Here is a 21,129-nt window from a genome sequence, read left to right as displayed (position 1 = left end):
AACCACTAGGATACTGGATACTGCTTTGGTGAGATATTCATGTGCCGAAAAAAACACGACTTTGTGTTTTGATTCTACGTTTAGTTTTGGTACAAAGAACTGAGATCAGAGCAGCGGAGATAAATTCTGCAAAGTTTTCAGACTCGCCACTCTCTAGGGAAATACACAAACTGCAAAAGAAGTCATTGTTCCCCGACTTCCGACCTACCTAGGCACACACAGCTATTGGCGTTTCAAGTGCTGAATTGCAAGCCACTCTTTGTGGGCATGCGGGAGTGGCGGAATGCCCGTGAACAGCCTCTAAAGAAGGCTCTTCTGTGCCGCAGTAGAGCCCGAACAATAAGCAGGCTCCCGTCTCGCGGGTGATATCAAAGCAGAGTACGCCGGTGCACTCTGGGCCGTGTCAGCCTCTGGATCCGCAATCTGGCTCCAACCGCCCTACGAACGCAGGTCGGCCGAGTCTCTATTCGTCCCGCCTATTTGCATAGTCTCATTGTATAAGAAATGATGTGCAGGGAGCGAAAACCGATCTCAGGCAATGGACGAGCTGTAGTCTAGGAGAAGTCATATCCCTCCCTCTCTCCCGCTGCGTTCTCGCGTCATCTCTGCACGCATAGGGCGGGGTAGCTGTCTGGTATATATGGAAAAATGGAACGCTGACTTTGGACTGGAGTCATCCCTAATCTCTATCACAGGGGCGCTAGTTTTGGGAAAAGAAACGAAAAAGGCACAAAATGTTGTACAGTATGACATTTGAATACGAATAGTTTAAGAGTAACGAAGTGTAACGATCGATTTTAACTGTTTGCAAGCCATAGATTCCGAGAGGCTGGTGAGTCTGCAGTCAAGTTTTTCAATGCAATGTAAAACCTTTTGGTGCCCTCGGAATTCCAGAACGTATTGAAGAAAAACCACCATAACATAATTGTAAATACGAGGTGACACTGGTGCGTATTTTTCTGCCGCGAGAATTTGTCAGCGTTCTTTCGTTTGTGACATTAAAACCCGGTTGCTGGTGGCTAGACTAGATCGTCATGTTCTCCACCAAGAATGCAATGGAGAGGTTACTGATCACGCTGCACAAGACCGCTGGTCTATGAAAAGCTTCCTAGTTTGAGATGTGCGATGCTTGAAAACGGATTGGAACTCACACCATAAAAAAAAAAAAGACATGAATGCTACATTACCTGATTAACGTGTGATTTGTAGTTGCCTCGCGACTTGCACAGCATACTTCGTTGTAAGAAATAACAAAAAGTAGTAAAGGGTACCCCCGAAGAGATAGGAAGACAAAGTAGAGCAAAATCTCTTGAACAATTGACCATGATTAGGCTGCAGCGCGACATAGCAGTGCGGTTTCCAGTTTCTAAAGCATGAAGAGATGAAATATGTTAAGCACACTGTGAACCTTTGCTTGACCGAAATTGTCTATAGGCGACCTATCAAACCAGCCAAGTACAGAGATGGCCGGCGATAAGAGAATGCAAGAAATAGGTTGAGGGCGAATATTTATTTCATCACGAGTGACTGGGTCTTGGAAGTGAATGTGCGTGGTCAAGATGAAGCTCAGCTCAGATTCCATTTTGTCTTTACCACCGCCGCGCAAGAAGCCGATGAGCAGCGCAACAAGTCTGAGCTGTAGCGGTAGGCGAGGGCCTCGCAGCAGCGTCAGCAGCGCCGGCGACACCGCACAGAGAGCGAACCTCGCACGAAGTCCGCGCTGGGAGCGCAGCGTTCGGAAAACGAATAGCTAAGGTCAGCGGGAAGCAGCAGCCCGTACAACCCCCAGATTGCGGCGATTGTTTTTCTGACCCATTGCGTAGTTTTGCAATTTCTTTTCCCTAGATATCTCGGCCTCTCTACGTGGCATAGTACTTCAAGGTAAGGCATCTAAGAAATATGGGGAACAAAAAGAAAAGAGGAAACATACGTATGTTCACTTTCATTCACCACAACTTTTTTTGGTGGCAATGAAAGGGAATATTTGGTTGCAAATTTTCTATTGCTGAGCTACATACCTGCGGTAAGGTAGAATGAGCTTTATTTGGTCCTAGAACGTATGAGTACAACACTAATATTTAAGAAAAGCGCATTGAGGCACTTTATGTTATCCAACGGCAGCACGACTGCCATTTTTCCTTCACTCGCCCTTATCAGACACTTTGAATGTAAGGAAGAACTTAGATTTATGTGACCTCTGGCGATGAAGCCAGTATGACAAGACTGAGAACTGGCAACAACCCTCTGAAACTACCCACAAAGAATTCCAGACTGATGCATGGGATTTCTAATTACTGAGACTCCGGAACGACCCAAGTCTTTCGTGAATAAATAAAGCATTATCGAACGTTACCGTTCCATCAATGCATAAAAAATCAGCTGGCGTAAAGGTGAAAACGGTATCCAGATGCCAGGAACCAGGCGGACACGCAAGAATAGCTGCATTCTATTCGTGGCGTGTCCCGTTTGGCCAGGGACCAAGCGCCGAGGTAGCGAGACAGGACCACCGCCGGTCCTCATCATTTATTTACTCGCTGCAAAGTGTTCCTTTAGTCTAGTTAAGCCTTTAGTGCCCTCCTAGTAGGCGCTCGCATTGCTTCCCCCCTCTCCCAGCACAGCCCATTTCTATTCTCGCACAGGCATTCAATATAGCTCGCTTCTCAGGAGCACTCGCTGACACCAGAGCCCGTATGGTTTGGCTTTCGAGGTGACAACGAACGCCTAACAAAGTCTACCTGCTTTGCATGAATAAGAAAGCACCGACACAAACTGCGTTAAAACGAGTGTAGGGAACTCGAAAAAGGAGAATGGTATGCGTGGCTATACGCTGCATCTTCCTCTGAGTGGACGCATCTTACACCATCAGGGGGAGTAAAAAGTATACCGTACCTCCGTTTCTGTAGAAGTGGTTCGCCTTCTCCCGATATTTGTCTCTACGCATAACTTACCAATATTTGGCAGCAGCATAGACAGCTGATTGAGGTTTTTCTGCTTCGTTTTACAGACTGCTGCCCTTAACGGATGTCGGTGCTATTGAATTGGCTCATCTTCGCTTCAACTTCCGTCAGCAGCAGTGTTCAGTGACTCTCCATCCGCCGAGGGTCGAGGGTGGGTCTGGCAGCAGCATGGACAGCTGCCTGAGGTTTTTCCGGTTCGTTTTACAGGGGGGTAAATTTCACAAATGCAAATGTTACCGGAGCGATAATTGTTTCTTACTGCTATTACCGGACCCCACTTTTTTCGCTCTGTTTGTCGAAAATAGTAGCATATTTTGGTTAAACGAGATTGCAAAAAACTTGCCTCTTCTTTCTGGGTATGCTGAAGCCAACTCGGGGCCTCCCCCGGAACCCAATGTTGAATCAAAATTAGAGAAAATGCTGAGGTTAAGCCCGCATTAGCCATTAACTCACCTGTGTCTGGCATAAAATATATTCTGCATAATACTGACAAAAAAAATAATACTCTTGAGAATCGATGACGCAGGAACAGTATGATCATACACGGCTTGTCTGAAGCGGCATACGAATCATAAGCGCTACCCGAATCGATAACGGAGCTGCTAACCCCAAAGCTAGGTGTGCCGTGCGATAGCATCGATCGCTGGCACCGACTCTGGGCTAAAAGAGAGGCAGAAGTAAGGCCTGTAATCATTAAGTTGTTAGACTTTCAAACAAACGCTGCTATATTGCGCAACGTTCGCAAACTAAAGGGATCATCGCAGTACACAACGGAGGATTTTTCAGCGCACGTGCGTTCTGTGCGTAAACTACTATAGAAGAATGCAACAGAACTTAAAAACAACGCCAGCAAATTTCGCTTACAGTTGTCGACATATTTCGATATTCGTGGGGCAATTAAATTGCTTCTTAAGTGCCAATCAGTGTCAGTGCGAAGAATGATTCTTGACATCCATTCAAGCAAAATCTAACACTATTGAGTGAATGCCCGCTTTTTGGTGAATAAGTATGTCCATTTCAACTGTGTTGTAGAATGCCATGAGCCATGAGATATTTGTGTGACTGAAATTGCCCCCCGGATACGCGGTTATTAGAAAAGATAGACTCCTTGGTAGCGGTGGTGCTGTAGCACTTTTTATCACAAATGGCATCTAGCACGTGGCGCTACATTAACTCCCTGAAACAGTCTTTCTGGTGCAAGATTAGGGTTTTTAATTTGTTTGTAGCAATTGATACTGCATACCGACCACCAGGTGGCAGCGGAAATCCTAGTTTTGGTTTGGTTTGGTTTGCGGGGTTTAACGTCCCAAAGCAACTCAGGCTATGAGAGACGCCGTAGTGGAGGACTCCGGAAATTTCGACCACCTGGGGTTCTTTAACGTGCACTGACATCGCACAGCACACGGGCGCCATGCTTCTCGCCTCCATCGAAAAGCTGCCGCCGAGGCCGGGATTCGATCCCGCGTCCTTGGGAACAGTAGTCGAGCGCCGTAACCACTGCGCCACCCCGGCGGGGTAATCCTAGTTTCGGTTGGTGCAGTGGTAAGATGCCCGACTACTGTTCCGAAATACCCGGTTTCGAACCTGACCGCGGCGGCTGCGTTTCGTTGGAGGCGAAACGAAGAGGCCTCCCTGCTGTGTGATGTCAACGCGCGTTAAAGATCCCCAGGTGGTCGAAATTACTCCGTAGCCCTGCACTACGTCTCCTCTTCCTTTCTTTCCACTTCACTCCCACCTTCCTCCCCTCCTTTAAGGCGTGATTCAGGTTTCCACAAAAACAAGTGTGACGATACTGCGCCTTTCCCTTCCTGCGAACCAATTATTATTATTATTATTATGTTTTATTAAGTCACTGACTATATCGTGAAGGATATGCTTCATGATAGTAAAAGTGGGGATTTCAATGCACCACACGTCAAATGGAACTCCTTGATTGCAACTGACCGCAACAAGGGTCTTTGCAATACACTAATTGACTTCGCTGGGCTTAAACTGAACATTAAAAAGACGAAGATCATGGCGTCTTGCCCTATCAAGTCCTGGAGCATCAATGGACAAGAAGTGGAAGCTGTGACAGATTTTCTGTTCTTGGGCGCCAAGATTACCTCGGAAGGAGACTGCAGCCATGAAATTAGGAGACGCCTGCTTCTGGGAAAGACAGCAATGGTTAGCCTTGACCGCCTAGTAAAGAGCAGAGACATTAGTCTGCCAACCAAGGTCCGTATGACACGTGCTATGGTCTTTCCAGTTGTGATGTATGGATGCGAGAGTTGGACGGTGAAAAAGGCTGACCGCCGAAGAATTGACGCGTTTGAATTGTGGTGCTGGCGAAGACTCTTAAGAGTTCCTTGGACTGCCAGAAGATCAAATCAGTCGATATTGTCGACCATAAACCCTGACTGCTCATTGGAGGGTCAAATTCTAAAGTTAAAGCTCAGCTACTTTGGTCATTTGATGAGAAGAGAGGAGTCGCTGGAAAAAGATTTGATGTTGGGAAAGGTTGAGGGTCGCCGGAGAAGGGGTAGGCAGCGAACGCGATGGTTAGATGGCATTCTCGAGGCATTGCAGATGAAGCTATGTGATGTTAAGAAGATAGTGAGAGACCGGAAAGCGTGGCGTGACATGGTCCATAGGGTCACGAAGAGTCGGACACGACTGAACGCCTGAACTGAACTGAATTGACTTCGCTGTCTCATTTTATCTATCTAAGTGGCGTCCGTGTGCTGTGCGATGTCAGCGCACGTTAAAGATCCCCAGGTGGTCGAAATTACTCCGTAGCCCTCCACTACGGCCCCCCTTTCTCTCTATCCACTTTCACTCCCACCTTCATCCCTTCCCTTACGGCGCGGTTCAGGTGTCCACAGAGCAAGTGTGACAGATACTGCGCCTTTCCCTTCCTATGAACCAACCAACCAACCAGGATGTTGATAGCCCTACCATAGAGTGCTCCATCTTACATCTTGTCTTTGTCACAGCAGATTTGATGCGTGAGAATTTTAAATTTAAGGTTGTGGAAGGTCTCTCTGATCATAATGCAGTTTTAGTTAAGCTTCATGATCCTAAGAAGCCCGCATACGAGTCTGTCACAAAATTTCCAAATGCTGACAATGATGCTGTTCTTTCTATGCTTGCGAATTCCTTTGATGAGCTTCTGCATTCTAGCAAACTTTGTGGTGTGCGTGTGTTAATAAAAAACGTTTACGCAACTGTGTATGTGTGCATAGTTTGTGCCGAGCAAGTTTGGAAACGCAGTTCCAAGAGCCCCGATGCTATAACACAGAAATAATACAGCTTATTCGTCGCATCAAGCGACTTCGTCTACGTTGTCGGTCGAAGAAAGTCGCCAGGATGTACTGCTCAGCACATTAAAAAAAAAAAAAAAAAAAAAAAAAAAACAACTCAAAACTAATGTGCATGAGGCTAGGGACTTCTGTTACAACAATTATTTGTCAATATTCATTCAGGCATGTAACATATAGGCGTACAATATTCATTCAGTTGACAGGTCAGGAAGCTCATTAGATGCATACTTTCTCGAAAACTATGTATTCATCATGGCCAGGATACGAAGGCTATTTCTAGATTATTGCTAATATGTTTGTGTTATTCTAATCGGTTCACGTTTTTTTATTAATGCGCTATTTCTAGACGATTGCTATTTTTTGTGTGTTATTCTACAATTGATTCATGTTTTTTTTTCTATTAATGAGCTTATCAGCTGCAATCTGCTGTGGCAATCTGAAGCTGCCTTAATTCAACAGTAATTTCCTTTTCTATATTATGCTGCAGTAATTTGGGTGCTCCCTGCACAAAGCATAGCCACTGATTGCCTCTTCTGCGCCTTTGCCACCACGGTCCGAACTTCTGAGAAAGGAATAAACAGGAACGGACCGCCGCGATCGATCTTAATAGGATTGTTGCCATACCAGGAAAAACGAGTTGTCTGTTATTGTTTCCGCTGTATGACACGGCATAGAATTAGAAAAATAGCTCTTGTCGGGAATACTGGCCCTTGCGTTTTCCTCTCCCAATTCTCGGGAAATGCGAAAGAGGTAGCAATTCTAGCCTTTATTGTATCAAGCATACAGATGCTTATGAGCTATTTTAGGCTTAAAGATATCTGAATGGCCAGCATTTTATTTCCGCCGATGAACGTCGGATTTAAAAATATTATATATTATGCATGCACTGTCGTGTTATTCATTTCTTTTAAGCTTGTGAGCTCAATGTGCTCCTTGCAAGCGATAAGCGAGTTCGTTGAGGTTTCTTCGCAAATAGCATATTAACCAGTTCCTACCGCTATTCTCGGAAAGCAAGAAGAAATATCAATGCTGAATTTAAGTAATTTCTCCTCCCTTGTTCAAATTAGTCCCCTTTACTTCATACATTTCTACAGTACGCATTGCTGCGCTGGAGAATCATAGCGACGGCGTTAAAATACTTAAGAGCGTTAAGATCATCGCTATTCCGGTACACTTCTGTAGGTTGATGTATTGCGACTCGGTTTCAAGCCAATGATTATTGTATACTGTGTATTCATGCTTGCTGCTTTTGTGTTAAAATGCTTGGGGATTTCTTGAATTTATCAAATATACAGATTCGACGGAGATATGGTCCATATTCTTAACAGAGCACCATAATTGCCAACTTAATAATAACATTGTAGCCGCAAATCGTCTATTGCGTATGCACTTTCCACGTGTGTTTTGTAATGCGCTGCTCATTGTAGGGGTCGAATTCTACAAATTGCTTTCTAAAGTTTAATATATTTGGTGTGTTATGAAATAGATTCCTTAGTACCCCTCTTTACCCCTCTGAGGTGCAATATCTTTGTCTTAAGGCCTTTACAGGGAACGTCAGAAAATAAATTAGAGCAAATCTCGCCAGTTCTCCAAAACTAGTTGGCGAATACAGATCATGTATAGACATTACACTTACACCTGAATTTGTTTTCACAACTCTCACCTTTGTTACTGCCGCTAGTCCTAACAACTGGCTATGGACGCAAAAAAAAAAATAAAACATGCAGTCACTATCTTCTTAAAACGGCACTACATTAAGGCACGTAACGCCAATATCAGTCATGCATGCTTTGAAAAAATTGTTATCCAAAGTAAAAGGATTCAGAAGAAAAGCATTGCACATCTATTTTCACTGCTTTGTCAGCGTGCAAATGTTCTTCCTGATTCATCTTGCGCTCTCCCTCGCCGCAAGCGATGTCAGAATAAAGATTGCTCGTTTATTTTCTCTTCGGTATCCCTTAGAGATGTTAGTAATAAAAGAGATTAAAATTTGTCATAAAATAATTTATTCATGACTCAAGCCTTTTTTGTTTTCGCCGTGAGAGCTGAACACAAAGAAAAACGGAGTCAAAGGGCAAAAATAGGGAGAGAAAATAAGCGATGCTCTTCCTCATTATTTTCGGCTTATGTTCAAGAACGACGAGTCGAACAGCACGCCAGACTCGGTGCAGTCGTAACTAACGTTTAAACTAGTTTTGCCAAGCAAAGTAAAAGCGCTAACGTTTTACAAATAGCATTTTGTCACGTCTTCTTGACATAAACAAAACTAGAAGCAGGTGGTAGGTCTTTGTTTTGCCTAGGGGCCATACGTCTCAAGTCAGTTCGGAATTCCTTCGTTACACACACACACACGCACACAAACAAAAATTCGAACAAAGGCACTATAGCCGTAGGCAAAATAAATTTATAAGAGGGCACCGGCGGCCTGATAGCGCGCTGTAAATGTTTTATTTATTTTCTTCAAAAACCTTACTTACAAAATGGTGCCAATAATCAAAACCTATGTTCTTTTAGACAGCCAGAAGTGCGAACGGCTTCGCTTTTAAAACCTCTTATCAGGTGGCTACTGTGCTGCGCAAATATTGAATAAAAGCTTCAACAACTAGCCCCAATGTTTCTGCTTGCGAACGAAAAACGGCAAAAAGGCAAGTCCTTAATACCTAAAGACATAACAGTTCGTTATTGCATGACGTTTTAACCCAAGCCTACTTTGGTCATGCTACGCTGCGCAGTATATTTAATAAAAGCTTCCTCAACTATCCCCAATGGGTCCTGCTTGCGAACAGGAAGCTGAAGAAGTAACAGTGCTTTTTTGCGTGCGTGCAAATATAACGCAGTCATGCTACACTTGGGCAATAAAACGTGCCTTTAGAACCTTAACAAACAAACGTTTTTTTTTTCTCCGTAGCACAAAAAAGCACAGTCCTGCAAATGCAGTTGCGGCTGGGTTGAATCAAGGTTGACACTCCCCAGCAGATGCCATTTTCTGAACGGTGGTCGCGCTGTGCCTAGGGCCTGTACTCTATCAAGAGCGCTGTACTTAACATCTAATCCAGAGTCATCGAGGAAGGGCAGGAGTGGGCGCCATTAATTGTCCTCTGTTAGCTGCACGTTTCAAGCATATTATTTTGAAGCTATAGTTTGACTTTGCTAGGCAAAGCTAGGTATCGCTTTGTGTGTAGCAATCACGAGCATGGTGCTAATATGCAGTATTTGGAAGCTCGCATGGCCGTACGCGTGGCTTCAAGTCTTTGCTCTGAGACCAGCGTATTTAACAACTGTGCCAAGGCATCGCATACCGTTGGCTATCCGAAATGGAATCTTCGAGATGTCCCAGTAACTGTTCGAAAACTAGCTTATCCGACATTAGGTTTTCCCCAATTTGAATTCGCCCCACTTACTAGGTCACCGCATCAAGCATATTTAATCAAACCGGTCTCACGTATTCGGAACTCCACTGCACCTTTATTGCGAAAGTAATACTACGCCAGGTCTAATTGTTCGTCGCTCTGTGCCGTGTCCTTGTCCGTGTAAGTGTCCGTGTCCGTGGTCTCTTGGCAGGAGCTGCCAACTTAGGCCTCTCATTCCACATGGGATGGTTATGTCAGAATTAGCCTGCCAGGACTCTGGCGTGCACCTTGCCCCTATAGGCCACTAAGGCACGTTCATACGGCTTGGTTAAAGCGGGGCTTATATGTGGGCTGAGGAAGAAGAAGGAGAAGAAGAACGTTCGGTAACCCGCAGCTAATGCTTTCGCTCAATATTCTGTTCAGCAGCGTTGAACCCTTCTATTTTTGTTAATAACCAAAAAAATGACTTACAAACTACCATTTATAATCCCAAATCATCGCTATCACTCCCGACACTAGAGGTACGTAGGAAGACGTTTTGCTTTGTTTTTTCATAAAATATTCCAGAATCATCATCTAGTAGCCTCGTCCTTCCGATCTTTATCGCACATTCCATCGTCTTTGTAATTACCTGATGATCTTCCTAATCGTATTGCAACCATTCATGGTCATACAGTCTTCAAAAAGCAAGTACTGCTGTGAATTTCTGTGGAGATTTATACGCTATCGTGTAGTCTGTTATATAGCTTTTGGTCACGTTTGTTGGTCATCTTTATTAGTGGTTATCACATGTATGGCGCAATACCGGCTTCTTGTGTCGACGATGCAAAGCATTTAGATCCTTCAGCACTTTTGAGTGCATCAGCTTTTGTTTGCTAGAGTAAATTGCCATCAAAAGACTGACGTAGTTTTCCCTCCGGACATTTGCAGCTTGCTTCATGCAGCACACAGGAAGAGAAACTGTGCTAGGATTCGTAGAAGGCTTATCACGACGCTCTAAAATACTATCCCTAACACAACTGCTACTTCGACAATCACAGTCATGTTTTCTAATATTGCATCTGACAGTTTATTATTTGCTGATATTTGTCAACGTGAAGTTAAGGGTTATATAAACGTGAACATTTCTTTTAGAATGGCTGTAACCTACGCAAGTGTGTTTCCGAAACACAGCTTTTTGGCGCTGTGTTTTAGACGATGTCATGGAAACCAGTACCGTTCTGAGAGGATTACAAGGAACCACAGGTTTAAATGGCTTTCAGCAGCAGCGAAAAATTTCTATTTTGGGAACACCTGATACGAAATCACCATTGTGGCATGACATCGCACACTTCCTGTGGGGTACAATATATAAACAAGATCTGTCTTTATTAGCAGGTGGCTCTGGATCGTAGTCACGCCTCGCTAGCTCTACTTTCCGGTTTGCTGCCTGCTGTTTATCGGCATGTGTATACTTCGCTACATGCAGCTATCCTAGAAAGTAAATGTATGCGATGAGGTCGCATTTCTTTCCTCGCAAGCGTAACAACACGATCGTATGAAACCACAATGGAGGAGCGAAGTGAGGTGCTGAAGTTTTTCAACCACAGCCACGCCAGTGGTAAAGTATACGTTGGGATACGCTGGCTGACGAACCTTGCTTTCCTTGTAGACTCATTTCCGGACCAAAATTTTGCAAGGGTGCCGAGAAGGATTTGCCTTCATAACAACGCGATTTATTTAAAACGGTATATTTTTGAGCGTTCTTAAAAGTGATTGCTTGGAGAAACGCTTCTACTTCAATGCACCGCCTGTATGTTTTGCGGCAATCGATGACCACGCTACTCGTGCATTATGCTGGTGTGAGACCCCAAAAGTGAACAGAATTGAAAATGTTAGGGCTGCAATGAAATACTACGCATTAAGACGTTTTAGTCTGGTATTACTAGTAAGGGAAGGGTACATCGACAGCTTCATACAGGACACTCAATAATTTTAAATCTAGGGCAATGTCCGTACCCTCAGCTCTATATTTTGCTTTATGAGAGAGCACGACTGGTGGTATGAAAGACACTGGCAATATCCCAGTAGCGCAATCATTGCGCGCTAGTGGCACTGGTGGAGGGGTCAGCACCTAGATGGTGTCTGTGAGCATTGGGGTATGTGAAAGTCAAATTGAGAAGCCGTAGAATATACTCCAGAAAGCATTTGAACTCGTGCCCCTTCCAAAGTTAAACGAGCTCTACTTTTTGGCGAAACCCGCTAGAAAAAAAAGCTGCAACAAAAAAGAAGGAAAGCGGAAGATCAGAGACGTGTTAGCGAACACATGTCCCGCTTTGGGCTGGAGGTGTGGCAGCCGCTGCTGGAGATATTTCTTTTCACTACTACCTCGAGGAAAAAAAAAAAAAAAAAGAGCCTACACTGACGATTTTGGGGGAAAAATGCACATGATTGGATGTATGTTTTTAAATAGCACACGATGACAGTTTTGCATTGGAAGTCGCGCCAGCTCTGGCTAAGCCGTTACTGCATACTGATAACTGGTTTATTGAATGAGTGTGAGACCTTTTAAACAAAAAAAAATACACTAGTGCCTGTAAGTTACTTTGTGCATATGATTCATAAAGGCAGTGTATGTATAAGCAGGAACTATACCAAAACGGTTTCCCGTGGTTAATTGCTTGCAATATGAGCAAGTGTTTCGTAATGAAAATGTCGTGAACAATGCAAATTTTCTGCCTGAGCAACATATTACAGTAAAAAGAAGCCCAGGATTCAAGCAGTGCAAGTTGGTACCGAAAGTTTAGTACCGGAATCGCGAAAGCGTAACTACACATAAAATGCTTGCTATGGCCCTTATAGTGTACAGCCTAATCTATAAAGCAATGCGAACGCTGCCATCAACGTATGTTCGAGGCGGTGCGTCATGCGCATTCGTTGGAGAGTACGTGGGGAGAGTTACGAGCGTTTCCTACTTTCCACTATGTTTTTGCTAAAGTCGGCACACCTGACGGTACCGTTTATACTTCTCGAGTGCAGGTGACATATTCGCGTTGAGTATTGTGGCACTGGCACAACATTGCATTCCTGAAGTTGGCTATAATGAAACTGTGTTTATTGTACAAGGTAAACCACTTACTGTTCATTTTTTCTTTCTGATTTGTACTACTTCGAAATAAGCCTTCCAAATCACTTATGGACGAAGATAGGAAATGTATATATTGATATTCTTTATAAATACCGCTCCAGCGTCCTTTGTATGACCGGAGTCTACTGACATTATCAGATTTAAGAGTGTTAAGAGACGCATGCGTAATGATGCTTCTACACTTTACGTCGGCTCCTGCAAAAACGTCCAATGCGTTGCATGACAGCTTCTTTTGTAGAATCAGATTTCTTAGAACTATTATGTAAAAAGGTTCGCGGAGTAAGCCAGTGGGTGGAAGTGCACATTATATCCACTCTCACAATTGCTATATTTCATAATTCTCTGGCGCGCAGTTTTTTATTGTAAAGCGTTTCATCTGCTTTGCTCCCCCTACCTTCACGAGTAGTTAATTTCAATATCGGAGTTTTGGGCCCGTAAACAGCCGGTAAGCAACGGATCAAGTTAAGGTTGGTTCTTGAATGTGACAGTGCATGCACACAGAGGCGGAAAAAAAGCACGCATGACGTGAGTGTCAGTTCATGCGCAGTTTACAGTTCTCATCATAGCATTCTCACATATATATATACGAGTAGCGATAATTTGAGCCCAAGCACTAATTCTGATTAGGATACTCAGTATTCACTGATTCTCAACAAGAGTTGTATGCAGGCGGTGTATGCGCTAGGCCTTCATAAGATTCACAACTTAACATAGTTGGCATATCATTCCGTAATCTCACCAGCTTACAACGTCAAAATAGGCAACTGGAATTTTAAAACACCATACAATGCAGAATGACTTAAGCATCAAGTAAAATGAGGACACCACCAGGAAATTCACAGTTCTCTGGGCTCGATTCAATAACATTTTGGAAGGAAAGAATTTTGCGGTTTAATAAAAGTTTACGCAATTATGTTTCGCAGTAGCAGCATTTGTGTAATTACACAGTTTACGTGTTTTGTATTTAAGATTGGTGTAGTTTATTTTTTACCCTTGGAAGTCCACGATCCTGTTGCGAACCGCAACGAGCAATATATTTTTCAATGGCGTTGAGAGAGCAGTGACCGCCTCCAAATTATTTGGTACCCTTTCAAATTCTACTGAGGAGAGCCCATAGATAGCGCTTTTTTTTTACCTGTAGTGCGTCCAGGTGCAAGCTCTCGTCTGTCGCTGTACTAGCCCTTTACGAACGGGCGCACCAGGACACCTAATGTTATGGCTTTGAAGGAAGCATGTTGCGTGTACTATGTTTGGGGTACAACATAGAGACACATGAGGAAAGAATAAACTTTTGCTCCCACAGAAAGTACTTCATTGCAGTGTGCAGGTAGGAGACAGCCGAAAATTACGTTATCTTTGCAAAACGGAATTCTTCATACGTTTTACGCAGAAAAAACAATTCGCCAAATAGTAAGTTAAACAGTACCCTCCATGAAGAACCAAACCTAGAGCGAACAATCGCGCGGAGTTGGTAATAGCTTGACAAACATTTGTTTACAAGAGGCAGCCTATAAGAAAAGTTTTTACATTTCAGTAGCCTGATTGAAAAGAGAGGCTTTTCAATTTTGGTGGATACATATATTATGACAGCTACCACGCCATACATTTCGCCAGCGAACAGCGTTTATTAGCTTCGAATAATAGTGAACGGAGCTATAGTCACACTCCTTTTCTGCGCAGCGTAGCGAGATATAGAACCTAATGTAAAAGGTAAATAATATTTGCTGTGATAGCAAATGACTAGAGTTTTGAATATGCTGTCAAGACAAAAAATTTAAATATTTGTTGTTGTTGTTGTTGTTGTTTCCACTTAGGATAGCAAATGACTAGAGTTTTGAATATGCTGTCAAGACAAAAAGTTTAAATATTTGTTGTTCTTGTTGTTTTTTCCACTTAGTCATCACATCCCTTTTTGAGATAACATGGCGCATAATTTTTACCACTCAATTTTCTTCTGAGATTAGGATTAGTTTTGAAGTTTGTCAGTTTTTAAACAGCTTAGATGCATAGATAATACGGCTTCAGATTTCAGCCCATGGTGTAGCGTGCTAAAAGGATGTATAGCTAGTATAAGCATACTCCACAAACTAGCATAATACTAAATATATTATTATACACTAGAGCGAATTAACAGCTCAAGCGCCAGTAATAATAACTAAGACAGTTATTTTAATTTTCTTGCCAAGACGAGTAGTTTACAGCTATCAATATTAATTGTTTTTTCCGCTGACAGGCATTCAAGGCGCAACTTGGAAGATGTTTCAAATGCGCCATCAAATTGCTGACTTTCGCAGTACTACTAGCTATAGGCGCTTACATTATTGCTCGCTTCCTCGACTCTGACAAAGGCGTGGCCCTGCCCGAAGAACCCCTCCGGTGGTTCCCAGACATAAACATAGCAGAAGAAAGATTGTCCGGTGAGCGATTGTTCTACAAACCAAACAAGTATCTCATCAACCCAGGAAATGTGTGCCCTTCTACCGCTCCAGTAGATTACCTTTTCGCCGTCTACTCAGCGCCAGAACACGTCAAGGCTCGCAGAGCAATCAGGAGCACATGGGGAAAAGAAGTGAGGAAATCATCTAGAAACAGGCTGATTTTCCTTTTCGGCAGATCCAACACAACACATCTGCAAAACACATTAACGGCGGAATCGCTACAACATGGTGATATTGTGCAAGAAAACTTCTGGGACTCGTACCGAAACCTGACGTTCAAAACAGTCATGATACTGCGCTGGGTCAAGCTTCACTGTCCCCAGGCCAGGTTCGTCGTGAAGATTGATGACGACACCATCCTAAATGCGCCCAATTTTTATTGGGCTATGCACGAAAGGTCAGAGGACACCATCTACGGGCAAGTTATCCACCGCTACTCGCCCGAGCGCAACCCAGACGTCAAGTGGCACATCTCGTACGAAGACGAAGTCAGAGACGTTCTCCCAGACTTCATTGCTGGAGGCATGTACATCATCGGAGGCCGGGCCGTGCAACGGCTGTACGAAACCACAGGCCTAGTCAAACATTTTCCTAACGAAGACGTGTACCTTACTGGAAAGTGCGCCGAACGTGCCGGTGTCTCCATCAGACATCTGTCTGGAATGCAGATGCTCAAGCTGGCTTCGCCATGCGACTACAAGACTGCTATCTACGGGCACTGGGTTTCTCCTGAGGAGATAACCGATTTGTGGCACGCCATGAAGCGGGTGGAATACAAGTGTTATAATCTGCTGTTTAGCCTGCGCATATGCTACTGTGGCTCTGTAGATTCCTCAATAGAAACATAAATTCAGATTGCTCTCATTCTACCTCATTTTTTTTTTCCATAGATGTAAAGGCTTTATGACCAGGCCAATCAAACAGCAGAGAAGACACGTTTCTCATTTTAGCTGCTGCACATTATTCAGCGCTGCGATTTGAGCGAGTTGATATTTTGGCATGTTATATTAACGTGCGGGGAAAAGACGACGTGAATAGAACAGGTGTCATAAGCGTTTAATTAGAACTGGGATTTTTATTCGAAGAAAAAGACAGTGCATGTCTTTTCTTGGCTAGATAAAAAAGAAAAAAGTACGCTTGTTTTTTGTTTTTTTTTTTAGTGTAGATGCTGTTAGGGAGTTTAGATAACTTTGCTGGATAAGGTGCTCACCTTAGTGTCAGAGGGCGTGACAGACCGTTCACGCATGATAAGATCAGCGTGTTGTGAATACTGAAGGTTTCTGAAATTTCACTCGTTAGATGGCCTTTATGTTTGCAAGGATGATGGTGGTAGAAAATCGGGAAGTGCATTGACTTTTGTCCCAATTTCTGACAAGGTATCATATTTGCGCCTAGGCAAGCGCAACATGCACACTCTTGGCAATGATTCCAGATACAATCTTGATGCATTACAGACGTGCACGCAAGCCACCTCTCAGCCTGTTGTTCATGTCACTGGTGATTTGTTGTGTCAACTTCGTCCACTCCAACGGCTTCTCTCGTAATAAGGCTAGTAACTTATTTGTATTAAAGCCGGTACGTGTCGCCTGTTTCCTCTCTACAGGCTACTTCTGCAAACCTGTTGGTGCTGTTTTGAACATATTTTAGTCGAGTGGCATGCCTTTGCGAGCAATACAAATCTCTGGCATGCAATAAAGAGCCTTGAAGGCTCTCGCAGGGATGGGCAACTAAAATTCAATCATTTGTCTTTCATTTCTGAACGCGAACAAGCAATTTATGTTAAGCAGGTTGAGTGTTTTTAAGAAAACATTATAATAGACTTTTAAGTAACACCGTTCTCTCAAAAATAATCATTAGATGCATATGAATTTTATGAAATAACCATATTAAATAATTTCTCTTCGGTCTCTTACCTCGGAAGAGAGATCTCACCGCGGAACTTGAACATACCAGAGGCTGCACTGATTACTTTACCACTGAAACAGCCAAGTTATCTTCCTTATTAGCGCTCTTTCTTGGCAGCTGTTCTCGCTTCGCCTCTGGGTCTGTATGGATTCTAGCGCCCTGGAAACACCAATGTTTTATTTTTATGCGCATGTATATATTGCAGTTTGATAACTTGTATCATGTAATATTCCTACAACCTGCAAAAAGTGCTCCTGCTTTTATATATTTGTGCCGACAGTTTTTCTAAAAAGCTGTCATATTTGCCAAAGAAAGTGGAATATTAGTGTTGCCGACTGATAGAGGGGCAAACGTAATAATTGCCGTAGAAATACAGACTCCCTAATGTTCTATCATAAAGAAAAGCACATTAAGATGAAGTAGTAATATCGGAAGGCGGTAAACATGTTCGTACTATAACAGTACACTTCCTGCGCATTTGTAGGATGTTATTTCTTTGCATATTAAAACATTGATCTCTAGACCTTAAAGTTTGTAGCTGTGTTGAAGCACATACCAGCATAAATTTAGTCATATTGGTTTGATAGCGAATGCAGAGATTTTGTCTGCGAGATGATGAGCCATAGCTTTTAAGCGTGCTTCGCACGGAAGCCCTTTCTCTTTAATGCGAAAATAAGGTAACCCAATCCTAAATGCAAAGCCTGTACTGCAAGGGACCACCAAAACGAAAATAGAAAGGGATATCAGCCTTTTAAGCTCCTCAATTCTTCATAGGTGGAACGTCTGTACGTCTGAAATACAAATGAGCGTTTCTGCACAGTGTGAAGAATATCTAGGTTCTAGTTATTTTTACGACTCGGAACACAATGGGAGATAATTTGTTATTTACACTCGACAAGTGGAAGTCATGAATCCTATTCGTCTTTAATATTGTATTTCTTACTGCGAGGAGACAAAAACAGTTTTCTTTTTTATTTTTGTCAGAGGCACGATGATTTGCAAGCTTCTTCTTGTTTGAGATCTCAGTTTCTTATGTTTTCTATTTTACGTTTATTTTTAAATCCGCAGTTCGCGAAAGGAGAACGCCGAAGACTAAAGTAAATTTCAACAGCCTGAGAGAGGAACCTTAGTTTGTGACAGGTATCGATGCGCTCTAGCTGAGGATGGCGACATTACCCTAGAAGAAATAAACAATAATTTCAGAGATATTATTACTGGGTGCGCTGTAGAAGTAGGGGATCGGATAGTTAGAGAGGATACCGGTAAGCTGTCTAAGGAGACGAAAAATGTGACTAAGAAAAACCAGAGTATGAAAGCTTCCAATCCAACAGACCAGATAACATTGGCAAAGATATCAAAGCTAATAAATAAGCGCAAAGTGGCCGATATAAGGAAGTATAACATAAAGAAAATTAAGCATGCTGTAAAAAACGGGAGAAGCCTTAAAGCGGTGAAGAAGAAATTGGGCATAGGAAAAATCAGATGTATGCGCGGGCAACGTCATCACGAATATGGACAAGATAGGCAAAGTAGCTGAGGAGTTCTGCACTGATCTCCACAGTAGCCAAAGTAGTCAGGACCGTAACGAGATTGGCGGTAGAGAAAAACATTCAGACGTTCTACGTGACGAAGGACGAGTTCAAAAAAGCAATAGAAACAATGAAAAGGGGGAAATCAGCTGGAGAGGATCAGATAAATATAGATTTGTTGAAGGACGGGGGGATATTGTGATAGAAAAACTGGCCACCCTGTATACGCCGTGCCTGGTGTCATCGACGGCACCGGAAACATAGAAGAACGCAGATATTATCCTCACTCATAAGAAAGGGGACGGTAAGGACCTTAAAAATTATAGATCAATCAGCTTACTCACTCTTACGTATAAGGTATTTACTAATGTAACTGCTAATGGGATCAGGGCAACCTTAGACTGCAATCAAGCAAAGGATCAAGCAGGTTTTCGGAAAGGGTACTCTGCTATCGATAATATCCATACCATCAACCAGGTGATAGAAAATTCTCGGAATATAACCAGCCCTTATACATAGCATTCATTTATTACGAAAAAGCATTTGACTCAGTAGAAACCTCGGTGGTGATGCAGGCATTGCGAAGTCAGGGGGTAGACGAGCCGTACGTGAAAGTGCTGGAAGATATATATACTGGCTGCACAGCAACCATAGTTCTGCATAAAGAAAGTAACAAAATTCCCATAATGAAAGGTGTTAGACAAGGAGACACGATCTCCCCAGTACTATTCACAGCTTGCTTAGAGGAAGTATTCAGAGACTTGGAATGGGAGCAGTTAGGGTTAAGGGTAGATGAAGAATACCACAGTAATCTGCGATTAGCTGATGAAATTTCCTTGCTAAGCAACTCGGGAGATGAACTGCAAAGAATGATTGGTGACCTAGACAGGAAACGTTGAAAGGTAAGCTTGAAAATCAATATGCAGAAGACTGAAGTAATGTTCAACAGCCGTTTACGTTAGATAGCGAAGCACAGGAAGTAGTAGGCGAATACATCTTCTTAGGACAAGTACATGTTTTCCCTCTGAATTTAATCCTAGCGCCAGCGGAAATAATCTGGGCGCCGACTGATATAATCTAAGCGCCATGCAATATAATTCGAGTGCCAAGTATTTAATCATAGCGCCAGCATATTTAATCCAAGCGCCAACTCGAATAATGTCCGCGCCAACCAATTTAATCCGAGTGTCAACGCAATTAATACAAGCGCCAGCGAATTTAATCCGGGTGCCAACCAATTTAATCCACATGTGGAAAATGAATGTGGTGGAAGGCTCCAAAGCACTAAACATGAATTCCAGAAATAAATAGTAATTGAGATCACATTCCAGACCATACGACGAGTATGCGTCACATCTGCATGCACCATTTCGCTTTGTTCTTGTATCTTGCAACAACCAAGAACCATATGTGCAACTGAAAAAAAAAAAAAGCGGTTTGTGACACGTCTCTTTCAGCTTTTAGCTTAGACGCATGGCAAGTGAATAAATATACCTGTCATTTTCTAATTGTTTGGTTAAGCACTGCTTGTCATGGGCTGTCTTATGCACTGAATCTGCATGCTGATGGCAAGTGCGGTCTTCACACAACAGCCGGCTGTTTTTAGAAATTGCAACCGGTGCAGAAATGTATTTGGGTTTCTAATCATGATTTAACACCACCACTAGCAGAAAAGGATCAGTGTAACACACAGTTGGTTTCGGCGTGAAGACTTAGAGTAACGCTACCACGGAAAGAGAGAGCGCGCCCCTGCTATCAGTCTGGCCGCGGCACGGTAGAGGGAATGAAACTATGTACAGCGGAGCTTACAACCGAGGCCAGGAATAGCTACTGGCTTCTCAATATGGTCACCTTAGCAGCAGTATTTAATTTGCCTGGGTGGCAATCCTAGCAGCGTAGGTTGCCAACAAACTATAAGCACGTACAAGCACAGATGTAGCCGACTGAAATGCAATTTTATTTTCTAGGAGACATTAGGCAGGTTTAAGTGTAACTCAGAACGTTTTACATATCGTCTTCATGCAAAGCTGCCCGTATAAAAGAGAAGTTATGGCGGTCAAAAGCAGCGCACTCTACCCTTTGTATTTGCTGCATAGAGTGTCGGGCAGCGTCGAGCAACAAACTGTGCCGATGGTCCTTTTTAGTCATTCCGGGAGGAGTGATTAGCACCAGGTCTCTCCGCTCGCTCAGGAAAGCTTTGACTTCCGACTTGAACTTCGAAAAGACTTCCTCTGTAGGGTTGAAAAATGGACTGTAAGGAGGCAGCCGCTTGATCGAGTGCGTCTGACTGGCCAGGCTTGCCTGTTCTGCACGGCTGTGAGCTGGAGCGTTGTCAAAAATAAAAACCGCTTCAGAACCAGGTTCTTCACTTTCGACACGGGCTGATATGTCGCTCAAAAATTCATTGACAACGACCCAGTGAACCTTGTCTACGGCCGTCCAATGAATGACACCATTTGCGGACATGCAGGCGAGAATGTCAAGGTTTGCTCCTTTGGTGCCAGTCGTCGTCTGCACCGCA

General features: G+C 43.3%; 1 protein-coding gene across 1 annotated transcript in view; it reads left to right on the top strand.

The window, feature by feature from the left end:
- Window positions 1-21,129, top strand: part of LOC146185827 (uncharacterized) — an 84,137-nt gene that overhangs the window by 21,697 nt on the left and 41,311 nt on the right. The window contains exon 2 of the mRNA XM_084607924.1: window positions 14,970-15,998. Within this exon, the coding sequence (XP_084464050.1) occupies window positions 14,970-15,998 (1,029 nt within the window). The remainder of the gene's footprint in view (window positions 1-14,969; window positions 15,999-21,129) is intronic.

This window comes from Amblyomma maculatum, chromosome 6 (genome assembly GCF_055883805.1).
Source record: "Amblyomma maculatum isolate TAMU_Amacu chromosome 6, ASM5588380v1, whole genome shotgun sequence".
NCBI classification, from domain to species: Eukaryota; Metazoa; Arthropoda; class Arachnida; order Ixodida; family Ixodidae; genus Amblyomma; species Amblyomma maculatum.
The sequence above is the reverse complement of the archived record's forward strand: the minus strand, read 5'-3'. Positions and strand labels throughout refer to the sequence as shown.